This window comes from Mustela nigripes, chromosome 14, assembly GCF_022355385.1.
Source record: "Mustela nigripes isolate SB6536 chromosome 14, MUSNIG.SB6536, whole genome shotgun sequence".
Classification (NCBI taxonomy): domain Eukaryota; kingdom Metazoa; phylum Chordata; class Mammalia; order Carnivora; family Mustelidae; genus Mustela; species Mustela nigripes.
The window spans coordinates 10,841,998-10,868,343 of NC_081570.1; the positions used below are offsets into that span (position 1 = coordinate 10,841,998).

General features: G+C 45.6%; 1 protein-coding gene across 2 annotated transcripts in view; it reads left to right on the plus strand.

Moving 5' to 3' along the window:
* The first annotated feature begins 18,142 nt into the window (after window positions 1-18,142).
* The window catches only part of DDI2 (DNA damage inducible 1 homolog 2), a 44,905-nt gene continuing 36,701 nt past the window's right edge, over window positions 18,143-26,346 (plus strand). For both annotated transcript variants that reach the window (XM_059376246.1, XM_059376249.1), the window contains exons 1-2: window positions 18,143-18,501; window positions 26,086-26,215. In XM_059376246.1, the coding sequence (XP_059232229.1) occupies window positions 18,364-18,501; window positions 26,086-26,215 (268 nt within the window). In that variant the 5' untranslated portion in view covers window positions 18,143-18,363. The remainder of the gene's footprint in view (window positions 18,502-26,085; window positions 26,216-26,346) is intronic.

Consider the following 26,346-nt stretch of genomic DNA (forward strand, 5'->3'; position numbering starts at 1 on the left):
GTTTCTAATCCGGCTTCCCATCATACCTTTGCGTGTGATTGTCCCTTGAGCCATCATTCACCTTACACAACCCTCCCTTTCTTGCCTCCTGTCCTTTGCTTCTACTGTCTCCTTGCCTGGAATGTTCTCTCTCCCACAACCCCCACCTCCACCTTCCCCATGTTCTGCTGAAGCCCAGGTTCAAACTGCTCTCTCTGGAACTCTTAAAACTTAAAATTCTCACTGTTTTCATTGGGGAACAAGTAGAGGAATTGGGATCAGAAAAAAAAGTTAAACCCGAGCTCCACCCTCCGTGTATCTCAATGACATATAACAGGAGAAAACCGCTGTGGGTTTGGGGCAACGGCTCAAAGTGGCTCCGCACCCAGCCACTTTGATGTTTCATGCCTGACTTACAAATTTGTGACATTTCGTTCTGTTTCATAACACACATTTATATTAGTATAAAAACATTTGATCTTGTTTACCAGTTTACTCCCTTCTCCAATTTTTTTTTTTTACGATTTTTATTTATTTATGTATTTGACAGACAGAGATCACAAGTAGGCAGAGAGGCAGGTGGGGCGGGGGGAAGCAGGCTCCCTGCTGAGCATTGAACCCTACCCCCCATGCAGACCTCAATCCCAGGACCCTGGGATCATGACCTGAGCCGAAGGCAGAGGCTCTGAGCCCCCCAGGTGTCCCTGCTCCCCCCACATTTTTAAGTGAAGCTGTCACTCCAATAACTGACATTATTGAAACCGGCACACCCATGTGTACAATCCCTGAGGTATCCGGTCAGGGAAGCATGAAGTTAGCATGTCAACCTGAGCAGTTCACCCTTCTGAACCCATTTCCTATTCTGCCAAATGGAATGATAAACCTTTCTGATTGTTCTGATCAGGACTGAACGAGGTCCACTGTGAAGAGCTCTGTGAAACCAACAGTTGGTAAATACCAGGTCGTGTTCATCATTGTATGTTTGATTTTTTTCTACTGCTGAGTTTCCTAACTAGTGGCCATAGGGCACTAATGTTCGTAGGGGTCATGGGCAGGTGGGGGGGAGGTGTACATAACATAAAGATCCCATGGTCCTTGGGCCCACCAGCAAGGCCAGTCACCTCTGGGTACATGCAGGCCACAGCAGAGCCCCTTGGAGTCTGGCGTCCTGCTCTGTGACCCCCGCAAGGAGACAGCAGGATCAGCAGCATTTGCCGCTTGCCGGGCATTACCTGGGCATCGACCTCTGAGGCCAGCTGCAGAGTGCACTGCTGTCCCTTGCGGAGGAGGGCTCACAGCCCTGCTAGAGGAGGTGGGTGTGAGGGACCCGAAGAGGACGAGCAGCAATGCTGGGAGCTTTGGGCCAGAGCAGCCCCAGACAACTGACCCAGATCCGTCTTTACCTAACATTAGATCTCTGTCCAGTTTTGGCTGTTGTCCAAACAGGGTCCAAGCTAACTTCGGAGCAACTGCTTGAACACTGCTGATGGCGGCGTGGTATTAAAAATATTTAACCTCTGACGGGACGCCTGGGTGGCTCAGTTGGTTAAGCAGCTGCCTTCGGCTCAGGTCATGATCCCAGCGTCCTGGGATCGAGTCCCACATCGGGCTCCTTGCTCCACGGGGAGCCTGCTTCTCCCTCTGACTCTGCCCTCCACTCTGTCTGCCTGTGCTCGCTTTCGCTCGCGCTCTATCTCTGACAAATAAATAAATAAAATCTTAAAAAAAAAAAAATATTTAACCTCTGAGATGGCACAGGCATCGACCAATCAGAACAGAGGCCAGCTAGCCACAAATAACACATGCCAGCTCATACCAGGTGGGTATTTTAAGTATTTATTCTGAAGGAATGTGCTTTAAATCAGAGCTGTCATTCGTTTGAAATGCTTGCCTGGAAAGCATTTGATCGGATTAAAAACTGGTTGTTATTGCAATAAATTTCAATTGTACAACTGTTAATGAGAGAAAAATAAGATGCTTCTATAAATCTAAATTTTATAAATGTTTAATATTAAAATTTTAAATTTGTATTACTTACTTGAGCTTCCAATTGTTCATAGCTATCAAGAACTTGAAGAGATCCTTTTTTTTTTTTTTTTTTAATTTATTTATTGGGGCGGCTGGGTGGCTCAGTCAGTTAAGTGTCTGCCTGCGGCTCCGGTCATGATCCCGGGGTCCTGGGATCGAGCCCTGTGTCAAGCTCCCTGCTCAGTGGGGAGTCTGCTTCTCCCCCTCCCTCTGTCCCCCAGCTCGTGCTCTCTCTCACTCAAATAAATAAATAAAATCTTTAAAAATAAAAAATAAAGATTTATTTACTTTTAGAGAGAGAGAGCACACGAGTGAGGGGAGGGGCAGAAGGAGACGGAGAGACTCTCAAGGAAACTCCCTGCCAGCGACAGGTCCGCCAGGGCTCAATCTCATGACCCGAAGATCATGACCCAAGCAGAAATCAAGAGTTGCATGTTTTACTGACTGAGCCCCGCAGGTGCCCCTTGAAGGAATCCTTTTTTTTTTTTTTTCAAAGATTTTATTTATTTATTTGACAGACAGAGATCACAAGTAGGCAGAGAGGCAGGCAGAGAGAGGAGGAAGCAGGCTCCCCGCGGAGCAGAGAGCTTGATGCAGGGGTTCAATCATGACCTGAGCTGAAGGCAGAGGCTTTAACCTGCTGAGTCACCCAGGTGCCCCTGAAGGGATCCTTCTTGAAAAGTCTTGGTAGTTATTGCATCAAGCCAATTCAAACATAAAACCTGATAATAAAAAGTCACATTCACAGAGAAAGCTAAAATGTGAAAATATTTTATTTGGAAATTTTATGTAAATTCAATATTTAATGCTAATACTTTCATTTTATTTTCCAAATCATAATTACATTATATATATATATATATATATATATATATATATATATATATATATATTTTTTTTTTTACCAAATCCCATACAGATCCCTAAATCCACTCCCCACCATCAACGTTTACCTCAATGCGGCATACAAATTGTACGATTTCTCTGTGTGGGCCCTGACAGGAAAAGGATTCCAAAACACCATTCTAGTAAACTCTAAGTTCCAACATGTGCTTTGTCCTTTTGGCCAGCCTCTAATCGCTGTGCCTCAGAAAACAAGTAGCAGAATGAATGTTTGGTGGGTGAGTGAGTGGATCTTCTGGAAGCTGTAGAGGGCAGCTCTAGGCTGATTGCTGTTTCAGCCAAAAACTGCGACAGCCAGAGAACAGGGGGAAGACATTGTGTACGTTTCGGCTGTCTGCATGGATTCCCTTTGGCCTAAAGAACGGTAAAAGGGTTCCACAGAAGGAGTCAACAAACTGGTTTGTGCTTGCAGACGCTTAGAAATGATCCTGCCTCAACTCCAGCCTCCCTGAGACACCTGGCCAGGGGCTTTCGGGGACACTCTACTCACTGTCACACAGTTACACTGTTACACTTCCTTGTCCCCTGGCCTTAAAGAAAAATAGATATTTTTTAGCAGGTTCAGAATACTTTCTCCCAAGTTTGTCAGACTCCCCACTCTTTATTTTACCTACAAAGTTACACACTCAACAATGGTTCTGAGAATACTTCACACACTCACATGGAGTTACTTCCATTAATGGTATCATTTCCTTTTGAAATTGTTTATGTATTTATTTATTTGACACAGAGAGAGAGAGAGAGAGAGCACAAGCAGGGGGAGCAGCAGGCAGAGGAAGAGGGAGAAGAAGGCTCCCCACCTAGCAGGGAACCTGATGCAGGACAAGATCTCAGGACCCTGGGATCATAACCCAAGCCAAAGGCAGATGCTTAACCGACTGAGCTACCCAGACACCCCATGGCATCATTTTTTGAACCTCGAAAATAATATGTACTATTTGAACATGATGAGATTGGTTGTTTGGTGGTTTATTTGCCTTTTGGATGGACATCTGGAGCCTTATCTGGATGCCAAATAAGTGGCCGGCTGGGCCTCTCCCTGGTTCGAATAAGCCTCCTGGGGCAAGAGAAAGGGAGGGGAGAGCATGAATTTATGTAAGGAAAGACCCACCCAATGAAGTTTAAAGATCACCATCATGCAGTTTCCAAGTCAAGCCAGGAGAGGGCTCAGAAAACTTCTGCCTGATTGTCTAATAAGAGGAACTTCAGGAAATGGACAGAGCACTCCACTCTTCCATCAGATGACAGGCACAGTCATTTAGTCGGCCTGATTTCAATCAGACCACAACAATTTTTTTTTTTTTTAATTTAGAGAGAGCACAAGCGTAGGGGAGGGGCAGAGGCAGAGGGAGAGAGAACCTCCAGCAGACTCTGCAGTGAGCACACAGCTGGTCTCGGGGCTGGATCTCACAATCTCAAGACCATGACCTGAGCTGAAATCAAGAGTTGGACGCTCAACCAATTGAGCCACCTAGGCGTCCAAAGCCACAATTTTATTATACAGTAGGCTAGCTTCATGTGATCTTTGCACCATTTAATTCTTTCTTGAAGAAAATGATGAGACTTCTTCAAGCCCGAGCCAGTTTTGCCCTGTGTTTCTTTTAGATGGCAGTCCTCTTTGCCTCCCTCAGGAAGTCAGGTGCTTCTGAGTAGCTCTCCTTCACCTGCAGAGCAGAGGCTGGAGGAGCTAACCTCTCCTGACTTCCTGGTGATGACGCAGAGCTAAAAGCACATGGTCAACCCGGTCCTTGGTGGGAACGGCATTAGATAAATGCGGGGTCCAATTATTAACTGTAAACTATATACTCTGGGTAATAGATCTGACTCATTATGAGTGAGACTGAATACTCAGTAATTGAGGACCGAAGCAACTAGCCAAAAACCAAGGTTCCAGACTGACACAAAGCTCAGGGACATGTGGGGAAATGCTGTTTAGACAAAGCCATCTGCAAGCCAACTCACCCTAGGCAATTCAAACCAAGAGAACATCGTTATACATGCTTGGAGGGTAAGGACCAATGCTTGAAGTACAGAGAAAGTTCTCATACAATAAAGCAGGTATGATACAATGTTTCCTGCAGTATCATGAAGTCAATGGGATGATGAAGTATTTGTTCTGTTTCGTTATGACTTACTTTTCCATCCCAATTTTTTCCTATATTCAACACTTGATGTATTTTACTTCATTTGTCTTTTCAATTATCCTTTAAATAAAACATTTATATTTGATAAGGAAACTGGAGTGTTAAGCCAGTAATGTCAATGTATATTGCAAGGCCACTTCCTCCCCAGGATCCAGGATGAGAGATGGTCTTACCTGTTAAAGGTTTCAGTCAGAGTGGTAGGAAGAGAGTGAGTCTCATCATTTATTGGACAGTAAAGAGAATTTTTTTAAAATCCTCCCGAATTGACATCCTTCCTATAGCTGCTATCAAAATGGTTTCAGACTTCCACTCTTGACACTTATGATCCACATTTCAAATATTCACTTCATTACTCGAACATGGTTTCTGGAAAGATAGCTAGCAGCTATATAATTTGTCTTCGCTCAGAGTTCAAAGACCAGAACGAGAACAGAATTCAGACCTTCTGATTTCTAATTGAATATCCTGTTCACTGCCTTGTGGATGGGTCAAATCGACCTTTTTTCTCTTGGAGTCACCCTTGACTTGATTTTCTCTTTTAAATTTTGATCTTCTTTTTAAAATCTTTAGTTTTTTTCTGATTACAAAAGTGATACATGTGTATTGTACAAAGTGACAGTCCATCTTTGTATAACCCCACCTAATCAAGGTTGTATTTCAATGCATAGAAGGCTTTTGAAAAAAATCAAAACTCAGTTTAGCTTATATAAAGTGGTTGGCAACTTTCTTTTTCACCTTAAAATGCCTTGGAAATAGACAAACCATAGGAAACTCTTAATCTCACAAACTGAGGGTTGCGGTGGGGGGGCAGGGGAGGTTATGGACATTGGGGGAGGGTATGTGCTATGGTGAGTGCTGCGAAGTGTGTAAACCTGGCGATTCACAGACCTGTACCCCTGGGGCTAATAATACATTATATGTTTATTTAAAAATAAAAAATATATATTTAAAAAATGCCTTGGGGCACCTGGATCACTCAGTGGTTTAAGTCTCTGCCTTTGGGGCGCCTGGGTGGCTCAGTCGTTAAGCGTCCGCCTTCGGCTCAGGTCATGATCCCAGGGTTCTGGGATCGAGCCCCGCATCGGGCTCCCTGCTCAGCAGGAAGCTTGCTTCTCCCTTTCCCACTCCCTCTGCTTGTGTTCCCTCTCTTGCTGTGTCTCTTTCTATCAAATAAGTCTCTGCCTTCAGCTCGGGTCATGATCTCAGGGTCCTGGAATCAAGCCCCGCATTGGGGGGGGGGTCTCTGCTCAGCGGGGAGCCTGCTTCCCCACCCCCGCCCCCGCCTCTACCTACTTGTGATTTCTCTCTCTGTCAAATAAATAAATAGAATCTTAAATAAATAAATAAAAATTAAACAATTAAAAATGCCTTGGAAATCTTCAAGATAAGCTTTTTTTTTTTTTTTTAAAGATTTTATTTATTTATTTGACAGAGAGAGATCACAAGCAGGCAGAGAGGCAGGCAGAGAGAGAGGAAGGGAAGCAGGCCCCCTGCTGAGCAGAGAGCCTGATGTGGGACTCGACCCCAGGACCCTGAGATCATGACCTGAGCTGAAGGTAGTGGCTTAACCCACTGAGCCACCCAGGCGCCCAAGATAAGCTTTTTTAAAAACTGATTTAGAGGGACGCCTGGGTGGCTCAGTTGGTTAAGCAGCTGCCTTCGGCTCAGGTCATGATCCCGGGCGTCCTGGGATCGAGTCCCGCATCGGGCTCCTTGCTCGGCCTCTGCCTCTGCCTGCCATTCTGTCTGCCTGTGCTTGCTCTCTCCCCCCCCCTCTCTCTGATAAATAAATAAAATCTTTAAAAAAAAATAAAAAAATAAAAACTGATTTAGGGGTACCTGGGTGGCTCAGTGAGTTTAGCATGTGACTCTTGATTTCAGCTCAGGTCATGATCTCAGGATCATGAGATTGAGCCCTGAGTCTGGCTCTGCCCTCAGGGGAAGTCTGCTTCTTTCCTTTTCCCTCTCCTGCCCCTCCCCCTGCTTGCAAACGTGCACGCTCACACTCTCTCTTTCTCTAAAATAATCTTTAAAAAAATAAAAATAGTGTTTTTTAAAAACTGCCTTGTTTAGGTGTAATTTATTTACCATAAAATTCACCTATTTTTAAGTGTACTTTTTGTCCACTTGTGAAACCAATGACTTTTTGTCAACTTGTGAAACCATCACCACAACCGTTTTAGAACATATTCCTCATACCTAAAAGTTTCCTCATGCCTGCAAATTAACTTTTTTAAAAGGTGCATTTTTGTGGGTAATTACAGTCATGAATAACAAGTCCCAGAAATTTCCATCCTGCCTAGCTTTCACTTGCTGCTGGCAGGCAAGAAGAAAATTGCAAAAGCCCATCAACAAATGTTGGAAGAAAATACCATAAGCTGACCGACAGCTGTTTGCTCAAAATAGTTTATTCAAGCACTCCAGCTTCTACTGAGTGTCAGCCAAGTAGAGGCTATTGGTTAAGTCTGTAGGGATAGCAAGATAGATAATAGCGGTCTTCTGGAATAAATTGATTGTGAGCCCAACAGTATGCAACCTAAGAGTTTCAAGATTCAATAGTTTTTTTGTTTTGTTTTAAAGAATTTATTTATTTATTTGACAGACAAAGATCACAAGTAGGCAGAGAGGCAGGCAGAGGAGGGGGTGGGAAGCAGGCTCCCGCTGAGGAGAGAGCCCAACTCGGGGCTTGATCCCAGGGCCCTGAGATCATGACCTGAGCCGAAGGCAGAGGCTTAACCCACTGAGCCACCCAGGCACCCCAAGATTCAATGGTTTTGAGACACAAACGTTTTCCAGATGGGTGTGATATTTGGACTTCAACTTCCAGAAATCATGATAAAGAAACAGCAACCAGATTTCCTTTCCCACCTTAAACAGCCAAAAAAGGACAAAAAATATGAAACAATGGCTTTCAATACACTGGACATAAAGCCACAATGGATAATAATCCCCAATAAAGGACAATAAACAGGGTGAGCCCTAATACTTGTCCTGGTTTACTACCTTGAGCTTACAGGCTACAGTGCAGGGAAGGAAAGCTGAGGCAGAGCTCAGCAGAGTCCTTGAGTCGTGAAGAGAGTCCAGAGTCACCAAGGCGGCTAGAGTTTACAGGCCAGAGTATCAGAGAGAACACACGAACGAACACACGAACACACACACACACACACACACGGAGAGAGAAAACCCCAGAGACCTGTAGAGGGCCCTATTCTGCTATTTACCAAGTCCTGGATAGGGCATTCAAGTAAGAAAACTACCTGAGCCTGGGAAAAAGAACCACTTGAAAGCATTAGAGGGAAAGGTGCTTCATGCACCCCGCCAGGCTGGGCATAGTGCCTAGTTTCACTAGCCAGATTAGAAAAGCTCATAATTTATGGGGCATTGGGAATAAAGTTCATAAAGGTCTTGCCTCAGGGGGAATAATGAGCCCTATAGCTGGCACAGCTGTGGCCCTATCAAATCTTAAAAGCAAGACCCCAAAGACCCAAACTATTTCCAAGTAACTTATTGCACCCCAGAACCAAGTTCCAGATTTACAGAAGCACAAAAATATCCAGCACTAAAACAAGGTAAAAGTCATAATATCTGGCATCCCATCATAAAATTACCAGGCAATTCTGCCTTCCGCTGGGGTCATGGTCTCAGGGTCCTAGGATCAAGCCCCGAATCAGGCTCTTTGCTCAGCAGGGAGCCTGCTTCCCTTCCTCTCTCTCTGCCTCCTTGTGATCTCTGTGTGTGAAATAAATAAATAAAATCTAAGTAAATAAATAAACAAATAAAATACTCTTCCTTTAAAAAATAAAATAAAATTACCAGGCGAGTAGAGAGACAGGTAAATGGGACCCAGGAGGACACACACCAACCAGTACAAACAGACCCAGAAGTGACACAGATGGGAGAATTAGCAAAGACATTAAAACGATTATTATAACTGTATTCTCTATCTTTAAAATATTGAGTAGCGTCATGGGCAATACAGAAAAGATTACACTTAAAACTTTTAGAACCGAGCCACATACAATTTCCAAGCCCACCACAAGTTATCTCTGGACTGAAAATGCTCAACAGCGAAAGACTGCCACTGTTCTTAGAAATCTCAAAGACAAAGCCTTTAAAAGAGAGGCAAATGTATAAACTTTTCTTTTTATAAAAAGTAATTTCTACACCCAGTGTGCGGCTGGAAGTCAGGACCCACCCAAGATCAAGAGTTGCTTGCTCCCCCGACCGAGCCAGGCAGGGGCCCCACAAACTTTTCTTAAATAAGTATTTGGCTCTTTTGCGATTTTTTTTTTTTCTTTTTAATGGAAATCTGTTATCCTCCGGTCTACCACTATTCAAGGCACCATCTTTTCGGTCAAGACGCATCAGTAGTGCACAGAGTCCACCGCCCATTTCCTTTCTCTGGTCCAGGACAAGCCTCAGAGGCCACCCACGCCTGGGACTTCCACCAGGCACCGGTTTCTCCCAACGCCACTGCCTCAAGCACACCTCCGCCCCAGCTGGAGGCTGAGCCGGTTCTCCGGGGCGGAGCAGGCCGAGGCGGGGAGCCTGCGAGTGGACCGGGCTTAGTCCGCGCGGCCCTGCGGCCCCTCGGCTGCCGGCTCCGGCCCAGAGGACCGCGGACGCGGGGACACTCGGGCTGGAGCCCCGAACGGCGCACGGGAGTGGACACCGCCGGCCAGCCTTCCGCCCCAGAGAAGGCGGAAGCCGCGAAACGCCCCCGCAGCCTGCAGCACTCCCGAACGCCCGGACCCGCCCGCGGCGTCCGACGTTCCCGCCGCGATAAATCCAGGTCGCGGGAGCTGGGCAGGGGTCGCCTAGCAACCAGGAGCCCAGAGAGCGGACGCCAGGCATTGGCCTGGCTGCGTCACGTGGCTAGACGCCCCCGCTCCCTAGAGGGTGACGCTACCGTCACGTGATACGGCGCAGGCGCGTTTCCGCCCGGCTGTGGGACCGCGGAGGTGGCGCGGCCAGAGCGCTGTGTACCTGGGGTTTCGGCCGCGGCCTCAGATGGGGTGGTCAGAGGGTGACCAAAGGGGCAGCTGGGGCTTTTCCGCACTAGTGACAGTGAAGTGATAAAACGGTTCCAGAGGCGGTCCTGAGGCTTTGCTGGTCGTGCAGGAGCCTTTCCTGAGCATAACACTCGTCAGATGCTGAGGTCTGCCTCCTGTGGGCACAGAAAAAGTTGAGATATGTAATAAGGGGTGAGATTTAGGGATATTAAGGTTATTATATTCACTATTTATTATTTAAGGCTGTCATGCTGAGCACTGGCTAGAAGAGAGATCCAGCGTCTCGGGTAAGAGGCATCACTTCGGGGGGTCGGGGGTAGTGTCTCTCCGAGGTAGTTATTGGAAAGGTACAACCTCACCGTGAGTTCAGAGAATTGAGCAGGTTCTCAGAGCCTGGTTACCCCCCTGTCAGTTCTTAAATCCTAGGTCCCCGCATGCAGGCCAGGGTTCGGGGGATCCCGCGACAAGCCTGTGAGCCCTGACCGAAAAAATGTCCCAGATGAAAGGGATTTGAGGGGCTCCTGGGTGGCTCAGTGGGTTAAAGCTTCTGCCTTCAGCTCGGGTCATGGTCCCAGGGTCCTGGGATCGAGCCCCACATCGGGCTCTCTGCTCAGCGGGGAGCCTGCTTCCTCCTCTCTCTCTCTCTCTGCCTGCCTCTCTGCCTACTTGTGATCTCTCTCTGTCAAATAAATTTAAAAAAAAGATCTAAAAAAAATATTATGTATACTCTGGAATATTGACACATACACACCCGTGGCCATCCTTGATTCCTCTTTCTTTCCACACCTTGTGTTCAGTGCGTCAGCAAGTCATGTAAATTCTGTCTTCAAAATGAATTCAGAATCTGACAGCTTCTCACTACCTGCACCCTGGTCAGATTCCCCAAGGTCTGTCACCGTGGGTTATTGCTTGTTCTGTTGCTGGTTCTAACTAGCCCACCAACGCCTTCCTCTGCAAGTCAGCCAAAGTGATTTTGTTTTTCTTTTCAGTAAGTTCTGCACCCAACCTGGGTCTGGAACTCAAAACACCGAGATTAACTGTCACATGCTCCGCCGGCCCTGCCAGCCAGGTGCCCCAGCCAAAGTGATCTATTGACACACAGGTTACATCATGTCACTTCTCTGCTCAAAATTCTCCAGTGGCTTCCTATTTCAGTCAGTGAAAGCCAAGTCCTTAGGATCACTTGTCCCATGGGTTCCTAACTACTGTCCTCCTCATTCACTGATTTCTGGAAATGCTGTTCTTCATTGTGTTTCTGGAACAAGGCAGGTATAGTTCCATATTTAGGTCTATGGACCTGCTGTTACCTGTGCTGAGTATTCATGGATGTCCGCATGATTTACTCCTTTGTTCTGCTTCATCCTGCTCAGATGTCACCTTGTAAGACAGACTTTTCCTGACCACCCTCTGCGAAGTAACAACCACTGCATGCCCAAATTCCTCACCCTTCTCCCAACACTCCCTGTCATCTGCTTGCTCTTTTCCCCTGTCAAGCATTTATCACCCCCTGACAAATTTTGTATGTTCTCTGTGACCTCTGACTAGAATGTAAGCTCTTACTAGAATGTAAGCCAAGTGTGGATAGTCTTTTTGTCTTGTTCCCTGCTGTGCCTAGAACAATGTCTGGCATTCAGTAGATGTTAAGAATGGTTGAAGAGGGGCGCCTGGGTGGCTCAGTGGGTTAAGCCGCTGCCTTCGGCTCAGGTCATGATCTCAGGGTCCTGGGATCGAGACCCACATCAGGCTCTCTGCTCGGCAGGGAGCCTGCTTCCCGCTCTCTCTCTCTCTGCCAGTCTCTCTACCTACCTGTGATCTCTCTCTGTCAAATAAATAAATAAAATCTTAAAAAAAAAAAAAGAATGGTTGAAGAAATTAATGAATGGTCTATGTCCAATATGGTTCTATTTCTGATTATGGCGGGTGGACCAAAGTTGTTCCAAGAGGTTAAAAGACTTTGAACATATCCCTGCTATTGTAATGATTCTCACATTGGCAGTGCCCAATGAGAATGTTTTGTTTCCACTTTATATTTTAAAAGCTGGCTCTGTACTCTCAGCCATGATACCTGAGATTTCTCCACAACTATGATGTGGTGTTTCAAGAAGAAAGACACACGTTTTTCATGGAAAAAAACAAAAAAACAAAAAACAACAGGAGCTTCCTGAAGGGAAAAAATAGGAAAGCAATTTAACTATCAAGTTGGGTATTAAACCAGGTATATCCGGGGTAGATCAATCAAATCCTGGTGAGATGTCAACAGAAGAGTGAACTAGACTTGTGTCAATCCAGAGGTTCTTGGGAAAATTTGCCTTCCCTACCAAATTCTCTGCTGAAGCCTAGAAATCTGTAGCTGATGATTGATACCTTTATCCCTATTAACATGCAACTACCTAAAGAGAGACCAGACAGAGTTTCAGCAGTCATTAGTACCTTAGTGTGAGTTGGTCCAGCTCCTTTCTTGAGAGCAGGTTTTAAAAAGGCAAGTGAAGAGAGTAGGACCCATGAGAATGAAGAGGAACAGGTGGAGAGAAAGGGAGCCAAAGAAGGAGCATCACATTGAGTTTGCCAAGGACAAACTTTGGCCTGTTTTGCACTTTTGCCCAGGCTGACTCTGGTAATCAAGGTACATTTTGATCTCTAGCTACAGACTTCTGAGTAGGCAAATTATGGTGCTTGAAATTACAACCGTAATTACCTGCAATATTTTGATAACCCAATGAGTACATGGTACACTGGAAATGAAGAGGAGGAATTGACCTAGAATTTAGTGGAACTGAAATGCTACCAGACTTTAGGAATGATAAGCAGGAAAGGGAAGAGGCATTGCATTATATATCTGCACATGATCCTGGCCTAAGAAATAGGAAACCAACGTTTTTGTGTTAAGGTAAAATGAGTAAAATGGAGCACTGTCTGCTATCAGTTGACATGCCAGGAACAGCAAGGTAAGAGAGACTTCTTTGAGCAACCGCGAACTGATGATAAGGGAAAAATTCAAAGAACAATATCCACCTGCTTAAAAAAAGGAAAGAAAAGAAAAATGAGTACTTAGAGTGTTTGGGGATTTAGTCCCTATTATAGAAGTTGGTTTTTTTTAAGGTTTTATTTATTCATTTTTGCATGCGTGAGAGAGAGAGTGAGCATGAGAAGGGCAGGGAGGAGCAGAGGAAGAAGCAGATTCCCTGCTGAGCAGGGAGCCCAACGTGGGACTCAATTCCAGGACCCTGGGATCACGACCCAAGCCAAAGGCAGACACCTAACTAACTGAAACACCCAGGCACCCACCAACTGTAGGAGTTTTAAAAATCAAATAGGGTAAATGCCTTTAACCAATCTGTTCTTCCTAGTAGAGAAGAATTAGGCAAGAACCTAGAAGTAGGCAGAAACTTTGCTGGTGGTGACCATATGGTGTTGAAAGGGTTTTGGAACACAGCCAGGTGTCTTCAAGTGTACTGTGCCAGCAGAATGCTGGTGCTCTAGTTAAAGGTTGAAAATAGATGTTTTTTGTTCTTAAAGGTTTGGGGTTTTTTGTTTTTTTGTTTTGTTTTGTTTTGTTTTGTTTTTGGTTTTTGGTTTTTTGGTGGTTTTGTGTTTTTTTGTTTTTGTTTTTTTTTACAACTTGGAGAACCTTCTATTCATTAGCTGTGTGAACCTGGGCAAGTTGGTTAAAATTCCCACACCTCAATTTCCTTTTGCATGAAATGGGTATGAATACAATACAGGATTCCCCTGCCATCCAAAAGTTTGGCTCATGAAACTTCAGTTTCATGAAAGACCTTCATTAGTACTTGTTTTCACTAACCAAAAGAAATCTAAAGAGGATATTTGATTTGAAAGTGGTAGTCACTTCTTTGTTTTGCACCATTTCAATTTACAAAAGGTTTCATAGGAGCCATCTACTTTCAGATAGCAAGGGAAACCTGAAGTTCCTATCTCTGTGGGCTTTTAGAAGCATGAAATGAGGTCTTACATGTAGCCATGTAAAGTAGTGGTTAAGATTGTGGACTTGTGGGGTCCCTGGCTGGCTTAGTGAGAAGAGCATGCAACCTTCCATCTCTGGGTCATGAGTTTGAGCCCCATGATGGGTGTACAGATTACTTAAATAAATAAGTAAACTTAAAAAAAGTGGGGACTCAAGTCAGATTGCCTGGTTTGAATCCTAGAACGGCCATTTACTACTTGCATGTTGGAGATGCAAAGTCTACCTCATAGAGTGATGAGAGAAGTGAGAGTCCACACTCTGAACCAGATCTCAAGAAGCATTTGAGCAGAGTCCAAGAGGGGTAAGGCCCATACCTTGACATAATAAGAGTTGTATATGAAAAACCTATAGCAAACATCATACTCAGTGGTGAAAAGCCAAGAGCTTTCCCCCTAAGGTCAGTAACGAAACAAGGATGTCCACTCTCACCACTTTTTTTCCTTAAGATTTTATTTATTTAGGGGCGCCTGGGTGGCTTAGTGCGTTAAGCCTCTGCCTTTGGCTCAGGTCATGATCCCAGGGTCCTGGGATCGAGCCCAGCATTGGGCTCTCTGCTCAGCAGGGAGCCTGCTTCCCCTGCCCCCCACCTGCCTCTCTGCCTACTTATGATCTCTCTCTCTCTCTGTGTGTCCAATAAATAAATGAAATCTTTTTTTGTAATGTATTTATTTATTTGAGAGAATGCATGTGGAGGGAGAGCGAGAAGCAGGATCCTTGCTGAGCAGGGAGCCTGACTCGGGCCCCGATCCCAGGACCTGGAGACTATAACCTGAGCCGAAGGCAGACACTTAACCAACTGAGCCACCCAGGCACCCCTCTCTCTTACCACTTTTTTTTTTTTTAATTTATGTAAGTAATGTCTGCAAATGACATATCTGATAAAGGGTTAGTATCCAAAATATATAAAGGACTGATACAGCTCAACACTCAAAAAACAAATAACCCAGTTAAAAAATGAGCAGAAAGCAAGTCTCCAAAGAAGACATACACATGGCCAATAAGACACATGAAAAGAGGCTCAACGTCGTTCATCATTGAGGAATTACAAGTCAAAGCTACAATGAGATACAACCTCATACTTGTCAGAATGGCTAGAAACAAAAACCCAAGAAACAAGGGTTAGTAAGGATGTGAAGAAAAAGGAACCTCCTTGCACTGTTGGTGGGAATGCAAACCAGTGCAGCCACTGTGGAACATGGTGAGAAGGTTCCTCAAAAAGAAAAATAAGAACAACCCTACAATCCAGTAATCACACACTTGGGTGTTTACCCCCAAAATACGAAAACACTAGTTCAAAGGGCTACACACACCCCTGTGTTTGTTGCAGCATTATTTACAATAGCCAAACAATGAGGGCACTTGGGTGGCACAGTCGCTTAAGCAACTAACTCTTGGTTTTAGCTTAGGTCATGATCGCAGGTCATGATCTCCTGGGATCAAGCCCCATGGTGGACTCCACACTCAGTGGGAATCTGTTTGAGATGCTCTCCCTCTTCCCCTGCCCCTCCTGCTTATGCTCTCTCTCTTTCTCATAAATAAAATCTTTAAAAAAAATAACAACCAAACTATGGAAGCAGTCCACGTGTCCATTGATAGATGAATGGATAAAGAAGATGTGGCAGGTATGTGTGTGTGTGTGTACATATACTTGTGTGTATACATATATGTTTATATATATATATAAAGAGAGGTGTATTCAGTGTACCATTTATTGTTGCTTTGTAACAAACCACCTCAAACTTAGTCAAGCAAAATAATCATTGTATTATGCTCACAGATTTGTGGGTCAGGGATTCAAAAAGAGTACAGTGGAGATGGCCCCATGGCATCTGAGACCTCTGCTGGAAAGACCCACATGCTGGAGATGGCTCAATGTCTGGTTGAAACCAGCTGCAAGTGTCTTTGGTGGTTTTCCTAGGAATTGATTTTGATCTCAGCTGGGTTGTTGCCTGGAACATCCACACATGTTCTCTCCATGTGGTTTGGGTTTCCTCACAGCATGGTTGTTGGTTTCTAAGACCAAGTGTTCCCAGAGAACCAGGCAGGAGCTATATTGCCATTTATAACCTAGCCTCAGAAGGCACACGATGACATTTATACCAGAGTCAGTCAGCCATGATTCAAATGGAGGAACATACCCCCCATCTCTTAATAGGAGGAATGTTATGGTCACATTGTAAGAAGAACATGTAAGATGGGAGATATTATCGTTGCCATCTTTGGAAAATAAAATCTGTCACACCCAGGCACCTGAGCACCACTAGAAAAAAGATGTAACACGGAAAAATTAATAAAACATCAGTTGGATCCTTGATACCACCTGACAATCCTACATCATTTCTCTGTTCAACTTGCTCCAATTTGCAATGGATATTTCAAATATCCTCTGCCATAGGTCTATATAGATAGTAGTAGACTATGTAGGTGTCACCTAACACATGTTCCGAAAACTTTTTTCTCCTGTCCATGTCCTTTAAAGAGGTGAGAGAAGCTAAACACCTACTTTCCTACCCTTGCTTGCATCTATGTGGCATAATGGTGGCCAGTGAGGTGTAAGCAGAAACTTGCTGCAGGACTTCTGGCCAAGTTCTTGCCTTAAACAAGAAAATGCTGCATGGAGTGGAGGCAGCCAGCCATATCATGACGCTCCAGGAAAGGCCAAAATATTTACAGAAATAGAGGCCCCAATATTATTGTGTCACTGAACAGATGCTGTTTTCTACCTCCTGGCTTCCTATCCTGTGAGAAAAATAAACCTTGATTTGCTTAAATCACTGATAGGCTTTCTGCGGCTGATACAACCACTCTTCACCTCCTGCCCCTCCAGTTTTTCTCTTTATTCTCCACAGATGAACCTCCATCCTTCACAGAGGGAAGTCTTCCAATGGTCATTGACTTTCTTGCCACCAAACCTACCTACTTAACCTGCATCCACAGCCATCCTGTTTCCATCTTCCCTCCTGTTACAACAGAAGAGGGGTCCCTACTTCACAGATAGGGAATTGGGCGGTGTTACGTAGGGAGATGCCACTGTTGGATCGGTGTTTGTGACCTTATCCTCATGTTCTGGGCCTCTACCCAGTCATCAGCCATGTGGCCATGAACAGGCCAGTAAAGTAGCAAATACTTTATCAAGTAGATTCTGACCTGTGCCCAATAAAGGCTCTGCAGTTGGCGCTGGGGTGGGGTGGGGTGGTGTGTGCTAGGTGTAGGAAGGAGACAGTCCCGAGTAGAGAGAAAACTTTGCAAGATAGGGGAATGGAGCCTTGGAGGAACCAAGGGTCCCCGTGTGGCTGAGTGCAGGAAGGACTCAGGAGGCAGGTCTGGAGAAGAAGGCAGGGGCCAGAGTAAGCTCGGGTGTGTACACTAGACAGGGTCATGATTTCGGTTTTAACTCTAAATCATTGGGACAGGAAGTAAATTAATCTTTCTAAGCCTCAATGTCTACTTGGACAAATACATTTTAGAACTCTGCTTAGTGGCGTGAGAGTTCCACAAGGGCAAAGAAACACCGGTGTTTTTACCCATTTTTGTATCCACCTGGTCGGCGCTTAATAAATGTCTCATGTGGTGGGACACCTGGGTGGCTCAGTTGGTTAAGCAGCTGCCTTCGGCTCAGGTCATGATCCCAGCGTCCTGGGATCGAGTCCCACATCGGGCTCCTTGCTCGGCAGGGAGCCTGCTTCTCCCTCTGCCTCTGCCTGCCATTCTGTCTGCCACAGATGAACCTCCACAGATGGAGGTTCATCTGTGCTTGCTCTCTCCCCCTCTCTCTCTCTGATAAATAAATAAAAAATCTTAAAAAAAAAAATAAATGTCTCATGTGGGTGAATGAGATCGCGGACCCCACCACCGACCTCAGCTCTTCAGTCTCTCTCCGGTTTCCCTCCTGCCCTTCCTTCCCGCCCCTTTTCTCGCCCTTCCTTTCGCTGGTTTCCCAAGCCTTCCCTCCCCTCCAATCCTCTCCTAGCTTCCCGCTTCCTCTTCCCGGCCCGCCCCTTCTCTGCGTCGCGAAGGCAGAGAGGGCGAGGCGGGCTTTACGGCAGCCGCGTTGCGGCGGGGCGGGGCGCCGGCGGCTGGCGCGCTTGGCGGCAGCGGTGGGAGGCAGGCCGGCAAGCAGGCAGACGGAGTCGCAGGCCGTGCTTGGTAGTGAGGGCGGGAGGGAGTGAGTCACTGAGCGTGTGTGAGGGAGGGAAGGAGCAAGCGGGCGAGCGAGCAGCTCGCGCCGTTCGCCCGCAGCACCAGCCAGGCCCCGCCGCCGCCCCGCAGCCCAGCGCCGAGGCCGGGCCGAGCCGAGCTGGGTCGGGCCCGGGCCATGCTGCTCACCGTGTACTGTGTGCGGAGGGACCTCTCCGAGGTGACCTTTTCCCTCCAGGTCGACGCAGACTTCGAGCTGCACAACTTCCGCGCGCTGTGCGAGCTCGAGTCCGGCATCCCCGCCGCGGAGAGCCAGGTATGCCGGGCAGCGAGCGGAGTCTCCCTCCGGGGCTAACCCTCCTGCCTCCGGGTCTCACGCCCTCCCTTTGCTATGGGTGAGAATTTGGGGGTGGCGGGAGCAGGATGGCCTCTCCCAGCCCGCCCCCGCGTCCGGGAAGGAGCTGGAAACGCTGGCTGCCCCCACACACGCCGAGCGTGGGGTGGGGTGCCATGGGAGGGAGCGGAGAACCTGACCGCAGACGCACCCACTGCAGCGGGAGGGGCGCGTGGACAGTTGGGCGGCCCGCCCCACCTTCTGGCTCTCTGGCCCTTTCTCCCCTAATAATCCCTCGTTTGGGGTGGTGTGGACCTACGTACATTATGAGCAGCCGTAGAATAGAAGCAGCAGCTCGAGGTTTGCAGGAATTCGTACATCCTGCTTCCCCAACCAGAAATACCAGTTTGGATCACTGTGGTAGGTTGTTGTGCATCTGCTTTTTTGGAGCGGGCTCCTGCTTAAGCAAACGTAATTTACCTTTAAATGTAGAGGTTTGCACTCTAAGTGATGGAAAAAGTTTTGAGACTTCCATTACCTTGTTTTGAGGCATTTGGAAATTCCCTGTTCTTTTTGCCCTACCACATGGCATTTCTGGTTAAATTCTTTAAAAAAAAAAAAAAGAAAGAAAGGGCAATTTCCCCCCTTCCCCCCACCAAAGGGAGGGCAGTTATTAGTTCAATTCAAGTTGTTTGTTGCTCTGGTTTCTTCGCTGGGAGCAGGCCAGAATCTCTCTTTATTTCAGGCCATAATTCAGTTTGGCTGGGTTCAAAGTTCGTTGCTTTATGAGGATATTTTTGTGAAAACGGCCTAGTATATTCTGGGTGTGATTCACCTGTTTCATTTCCCTACCCAGCTGGAAGGAAGTTCATCTGCTCTAACATTTCAAATAAGCAAAGTAATTTATTCTCAAAATGCCTTGAGGCTGCCCCCAAACAGAATTGGTGACGATAACTCTGGCCTTCACGCTAAAACATTTAAATCTTAACTTGATAAGTGGACCTTGGAGGACATGGTCTGAACATTAAGAAAATTATAGAAGTCCTGCAAGGCCCCAGAATATAAATCTTGATTTCCTACTGCAGTTATGAAATAGTTCCAAAAACTATTGCCTAACTACAGCGTGTTCTGCCCTGTGTTATAGTAAACAGATGCGTCAATATTTTGTTCAGAAGCGAGTATGATTCCTTTACAGTATGTGAACTTTGGAACCTTGGCATAAAGCTGAATATCAAAGATTTTGTTTCAAGGTGCAAAGTGTCACTCAAATAGGTCAACTGATGAAAGTTACAAAGAACTTGGTAAAAGGGATTCTTTGAGCCTTTTTCTGTAAACAGCTAATCCACAAAAACTGAGGAACCAGTTCCTGTTAGTGAATCCCTCAAGTGGAGAGCTAGGAAAGGACAGCTTAATTAGGGAGGGACACTCAACTCTTAAAATATTTGAAGGTGGCTTTTCTCTTATGCTGGTTACACTCACCAGCTGGTGGGGGAAATAAAAAATTAAGATGTAAGTTGATTTTGTTGTTATTAGGACTTGGAAGAAGATGAAGGTTGGCACTGCCTCAGATCCTGCCGGTTTTGAGTGAAGAGTGTGTCAGATTGGCACAGCGCAGGGTGTGAGGAGTACCTCAGTCACTGAACAGTCAGGCTGACTCCAGATTTCTTTCTTATTCCTTAGGTCACCTTTGGGCATTTACTTCCTTCCCAAGCCAGATTAGCATATGCAAACCTGGGCTCCTGGTACTGTGAACCTTGTATTACAGAGCGGTAAACAGCTCCTGTGTTTCAAGTTCGTTCCTGTTGGCTCCATTGTAACCTAACACAGATCTATTTTAAGATGTCTGGTGGTCGGTTGTCTTTTCAGTTGTTTGCCCATCGGGCAGGAACAGGATCCACCCCAGACACTTGAGTCATTTCCCTTCACCAAATCATAATAGTAAGCATCGTTAGAGTTCTTACCTACAAAAATGTCGCTTACGCGAGGCCCCGCTCCCACCCCTTTACCTCCCAGATTCTCCCCTATTACTCATTTTCCCTTTCTTCCTTTCACAGTTCTCTTGGTCTCTTGACCTCTCTCCTCTTAGTTACCTTCTCCATTCTCATTCCTTCTCCTCCATTTTTAAAGGGATTTTTTTTCTTTTTAATGTTCCTGACTATTCTTTCCCATCAAGATCTCCACCACTGATGTCCAAACTTTTTTGGTTATGTATCCCTCTGAGTAAAATGTTTGGGAACATACATCTTTGTGATATATAAAAAGTTACGAACATTATGAACAAATGTGATACACATTGTATATATATTTGCACATATATGTATATAACTGGAAACATCAGTTATGTAATACACATGAAGGAATACCTTGTGTCCATTATGAACAACCATAAGATAGAATTTAAGGAAGGATGAACTCAAATAAATGGAAATGAAAATTCCAATACTGTTCTGTTCCTTCATACTTAAAGAATTGCTTTGCATGCCTTCCCTGCATTGAGGATCACTGGTTTTGAATTCAGTCTTCCACATCAGCCTCAGTAGTGCCTAAGTATGCACTTGGAAAAGGTGTTAATTTTTAACAGCTCTGGTCTGATTATAGTAGTTATAATGTGACGATAACAAATTTAGACTAGAAACTATCTCTGCTTGTTAAAGCTGGGCATGTTCCATCTCTTAATACAAGTGTGGGCTTGGAAGCCCGTCATGGCTCTGTTTGATACTTTGATGCAGACTTGGCTGGGCAAACTTCAAAGAATTATCAGAACTTAGCTTCACTTTAAATTAACGTCTTTGTATTTTTGAAACATCATTATAATTTACCCCTGTAGGTGGCATGTGATAAAGACGTGTGCAGAATGTGTAAGGACTCTGAAATGAAAGGCATATTTAAATACCAAATAATAGCAGTGACTGTATGATCCTGGAAAAGCAGCTCTGTACACAGCATGACTTGTGGTTTGTAAAGCACTGTTTTAAATCCGTGGAAACTGAAATCTTCTGTTGTAGCTGGTTTAGACATGTTTATTTTCGCAGGTAATTTTTTTGTTCGTAGGTAATGTCCCCCCCCCCCATAAATACTACATATTCATTGTTGAGAATGAACAATGTAACTTACAGGAAAAGATAAGGACAGTAAGTTACTACCTCATAACTCCCGAATAACTGCAGTTTGCTTAAGATTTTATTTATTTGAGAGAGAGGGAGCGAGAGAGACCACGAACATGGGGGAAAGGGTGAAACAAGCTGTCCACTGAGCAGAGAGCCCAACATGGGACTCAGTCCCAGGACCCTGGGATCATGACCTGAGCTGAAGGCAGAGGGTTTACCCTCTGAGCCACCTGGGCACCCCTGCAGTTTATTTTTTAGTGGATTTTTTTTTCTGTGCTTACTTCCTTTTACATATGTTTCTTTTAAACACGATGGCCTGAACTACACTAACAGTTTCAACTTTCTTTGTTCCCTCAACACTACATTGTCACCATTTTCCCATTACATATCACATTCTTCAAATTTATCATTTTAATGGCTATATCATATACCATCCTATCGATGTACTACAATTTATTTAACAATTTCCTTATTGCTGAGCATTTGAGTTGGGGAAAATTGGAATCAGTTATGAGTATCATTTTCATGGATATCTATATACCTAAGGCTTTGTCCCCATTTCTGATTATTTTCTCAGGATATATTCTTAGATACGGAATTGCCAGGTCTTTTGAAAGGCTCTTGGTAACTGTTGCCAAATTGTTTTCCAGCAGGGCTGTAAAAGTCAAGCTGTTGCATGAAATAGTTCATGTAGACCACTTGACATACAATGGGCTTTCTGTTACTGGTAGATACTATTATGTAGCCATTCAGATGTGAGTCCAAAGATTTTGTGGCCAGTGTCTGGTCCTTACTGCTAGAAACATATTGCGATTTCTGCTGATTGAAGGCTCTCATTCAGAGACCGGGAAATGTTTGATACCATGCTTACAGGTCCTGGAGTTGTTTTAATCATACTGTTGTTGAATGTTCTTTGAGAGGAGAATTCCATCTCGAGGGTGACCCCTCTGGAGTAAGTCCTCGCAGGTGGGCCACTTCCACAGCTAGAGACTCGCAGCAGGATCAGTTTTCCTGTTTGATGTTCTCATCGCTGGCAAAACTAGAATTTTTAGCTTTGTGGCCTTTGAGTTGAGTGTTTGGGTAGGAAGCATCACCAGTGCCATTACTGACACTCAGTTTGTTTTGACTGGTAGAAATTTGAAACCATTGGTCTGATATTCTGTTAAGCTAGAAGATCATTCAGACTTATTCTAGGACTTAAGCTATAAAAAGATTGTCTTTCTTAGACTTTTAAACCTGTCTTAACAAAAAGAAATCCGTTCTTTGTTACAATTTCAGCTAAGCTTTTGTTTATCTCATGTGTGTCCTTGACTCAAATGGAGTATGCCTGCTGCTCTGTCAGTGTGAAGGGTCTTTGCTCCTCAGCCACATTCTCCAGTCGAGTATTTTTAGGAAGTGGGGCAGATAGCAATATTCCACACTTCCTATATGTGTTTGGTGCTGGTTATTACCTGGATCTTATTGTTAGATGAGGCTGTCTTACTTTGCAAAAAAATTACATTGTCTGCGGAGCAAAGACTGTGTTAAAGGAACACTGTGGAGTGATGTACGCTGTCTACAAGGTGGGAGACCAGAGGGAGCAGTTGCGAGCGTTCTTCTTGCATCCAGGGCAGGGGATGCAGTGAGCAGTGGACAGGGTTTAGATCCCTTTGGTGAGGATAGGCCCTTAGTGGATGGCTTGCTAGCTCTTGTTCAGGTCACCCGGTGATGCCCCAGGCCACTTTGGACTTAGGTTTGGGGAAGCTGTATGTGGTCCTTAGGGAAGATTATGGGCTCTGTAGTCAGGCAGACATGGTTCCACTCTTCTCTAAGAGCTGTGTAGTCTCAGGTCACTGAACTCTGTATCCGTTTCCCTGTGCATAAAATGGGAACAACAAGGCCCACCTCATAAAATGATTGACACTTTCATGAGAGGACGTTGGGAAGTGGGAGACCTCAAGAAGCCATTCTGATAGAAGTGCACATGGCAGTGGTGTTTGATTGTGGCTCCTCAGGCTGAAGAGACGCCAGTGACCTAGTGGCCCGGAGCATTCTGATGCTGCTGAGTTTGATTTCCTGTTGTTGATAAATGTTCTTTTATAAGTCCAGTTAGAATGTGTCCACTGACTATCTCTGAATATACTGATAGTTAAGTTTTTGTACCCGGAAAATTAAGGAGTGGGCTGTGGACCACTTGGTCCCTTCCTTGTGGTGGCTTCACCGTGTTGCTGCCACCTTGTAAGAGCTGCCTGCGTGGCGTTTCTCTTGACAAGCCTCTTCTTGCTGCATACGCCGACCTGTGACACTTGTCCCTTTCGATTTCCGGTAGTTTTCCCAGCAATCCCACACGTTGCTGTAGGACTTTCAGGTCGTATTGCAAACAGTCTGTGTTGATTCTGTTGTACCTTTACCGTGTGGCGCTTAAATAAGGGAGAAGCAGAGAGTGTGACCAGATTGATGGAATGATGCCTGCAGTCTCTTGTAACATGTTTGAACTCTGTAGGTTGAGGGTAAGAACAAACATTACTTTTTCTAGTCATGTATAGAATTTATAAAGTATCGGCATCCCTACAAACTCTGAAATCAGTTTCTTGTGCATCCTCAGAAGTATTCGGTTTTGGAAATTCGGTTTCCTGTTCGTCCTGTTCCTCACGTCAGTGCAAATTCTGCAAGCAGATAGGACAGCTCGTTTTTCCATGTACAGATCCTGTACTTTTCAGGTTCTGTGTCAGGCAGTCTGACTGTGAAAGCTTTGAGGACACAAGAGGAAATGCTGTAAAATGGTAGTGGGGCAGAAAGACCTGGAAGGGACAGCTGTAGTGATTCTCGAGCCCCACCTGCTTGCTTGACAAATGGGGACTGTGAAGCCTGGACCAGCTGAGGGAGGACCAGCTGAGGGACGTGGCCCCTCTCAGAGCCAGGACAGGACTCAGGCTCCTCCGTTGGCCTGTGGCCTGGTGCAGAGCCAGTCGTTAGGGAGAAAGCCTTTCAAAGCCAGAGTTTGCTCTGAATGCCCCTCGGGGGCATGTGACAGTGTGGGGTAGGTTTCGTGTGCCTTCGTGGTAAAAGCACCCTGTGTCCTCCTACCCCGTGCTTCGTGCAGCGCGGTGCTTTGTCTGCGTTTCTGCTCTCAGGTTTTCTTCAGTGTTGGTCGCACCTCGTAAAAATGTTTTTATTAGTAGTACATCCCTGATCCTTTTTGCCGTCTGTGTTTAGTTGTTCTTTTCTGAATTTCTTCCCCTTTCATCTTCCAGTCGTAAGTGTGACCGAGCTTTGGGAATGGTAGGAGGGATGCAGAGCAGGTGGTGTTTGGAAAACTCGCAGACGTGCTGGTGTGCAAGATCATTTAGAAGTGGACACACTGGGTGTCATGTCCAGCTTGGTGACTGTAATTAACAGTGCTGTATCATGTACTTGAAAGCTGCTAGGAGAGTCCATGTTTGAAATTCTCATGTCACACGTGCGCGCATGCACACACACACCCGGCATTTGAGATATGGCGAGCAAAACAAAATCCTGCCCTCAAGTAGCTTACGTTTTAGTGGGGGCAGAAAGACAATAAATAGATTTATAGGGGCGCCTGGGTGGCTCACTGGGTTAAAGCCTCTGCCTTCGGCTCAGGTCATGGTTCCAGGGTCTTGGGATTGAGCCCCGCATCGGGCTCTCTGCTCAGCGGGGACCCTGCTTCCCTTCCTCTCTCTCTGCCTGCCTCTCTTCCTGCTTGTGGATCTCTGTCAAATAAATAAATAAATAAATAATCTTTAAGAAATAGATTTATAGTATGAGAGGTGAGGGTACATTTTATTTTATTTTTATTTTTTTAGATTTTATTTATTTATTTTACAGAGATGACAAGTAGGCAGAGGTGGGGGGAAGCAGGATCCCCACCGAGTGGAGAGCCTGATGTGGGGCTCAGTCCCAGGATCCTGAGATCTTGACCTGTGCCAAAGGCAAAGGCTTAACCACTGAGCCACCCAGGCACTCTGAGGGTACTTTTTAAATAGACTGATGAATGAAGGGGTCTGAAAAGGTAATGTTTGATCAGAGACCTTAAGAGAGAATGACTGGGGAGCACCTGGCTGGCTCAGTCGGCAGAGCATGCAACTCTTGATCTCAGGGTCGTGAGTTCAATTTCCACATTGGGCATAGAGCCTACTTCTAAAAGGAGATGACTGGGAAAAGAACATTCCTTAGGTAGAAGAGCAAGAGAAACAGTCCCAGAGGGAAATTGATCATGTTATTTGGGAACAGCAATTACAGTATGAGATGAAGTCAGAAGGAGAGCCAGGGACCCAAATGGTTTGGGCTTATTTCATAACGGGAAGGACTTGGGCTTTTTGTTCCAGGTGTGATTGGAAACCACTGGGGGGTTTTGAGCAGGGACTGACGTCTGATGAAAAGGGACGCTGGACGTAGTCTTCCTGCTTTGTGCCATGTTACTTCTCAGTGCTTTCTACTGTACAATCTTTTCTGGTCATAGATTGTCTATGCTGAAAGACCTCTCACAGACAACCACAGATCGCTGGCTTCCTACGGCTTGAAAGATGGGGACGTTGTGATTTTACGACAGAAGGAGAACGCCGACCCTCGACCTCCAGTGCAGTTTCCAAGTAAGACATCCCTGACACCAGCATCAGGAGAGTGTAACGTGGGCCGGAGCAGTGGACTGCCTGCGGGTTCAGAGTGCAGGGTACAGGCTCTGACTGCCCGTTGGTTGCCGTGTAACCTCGGATGTGTTAAC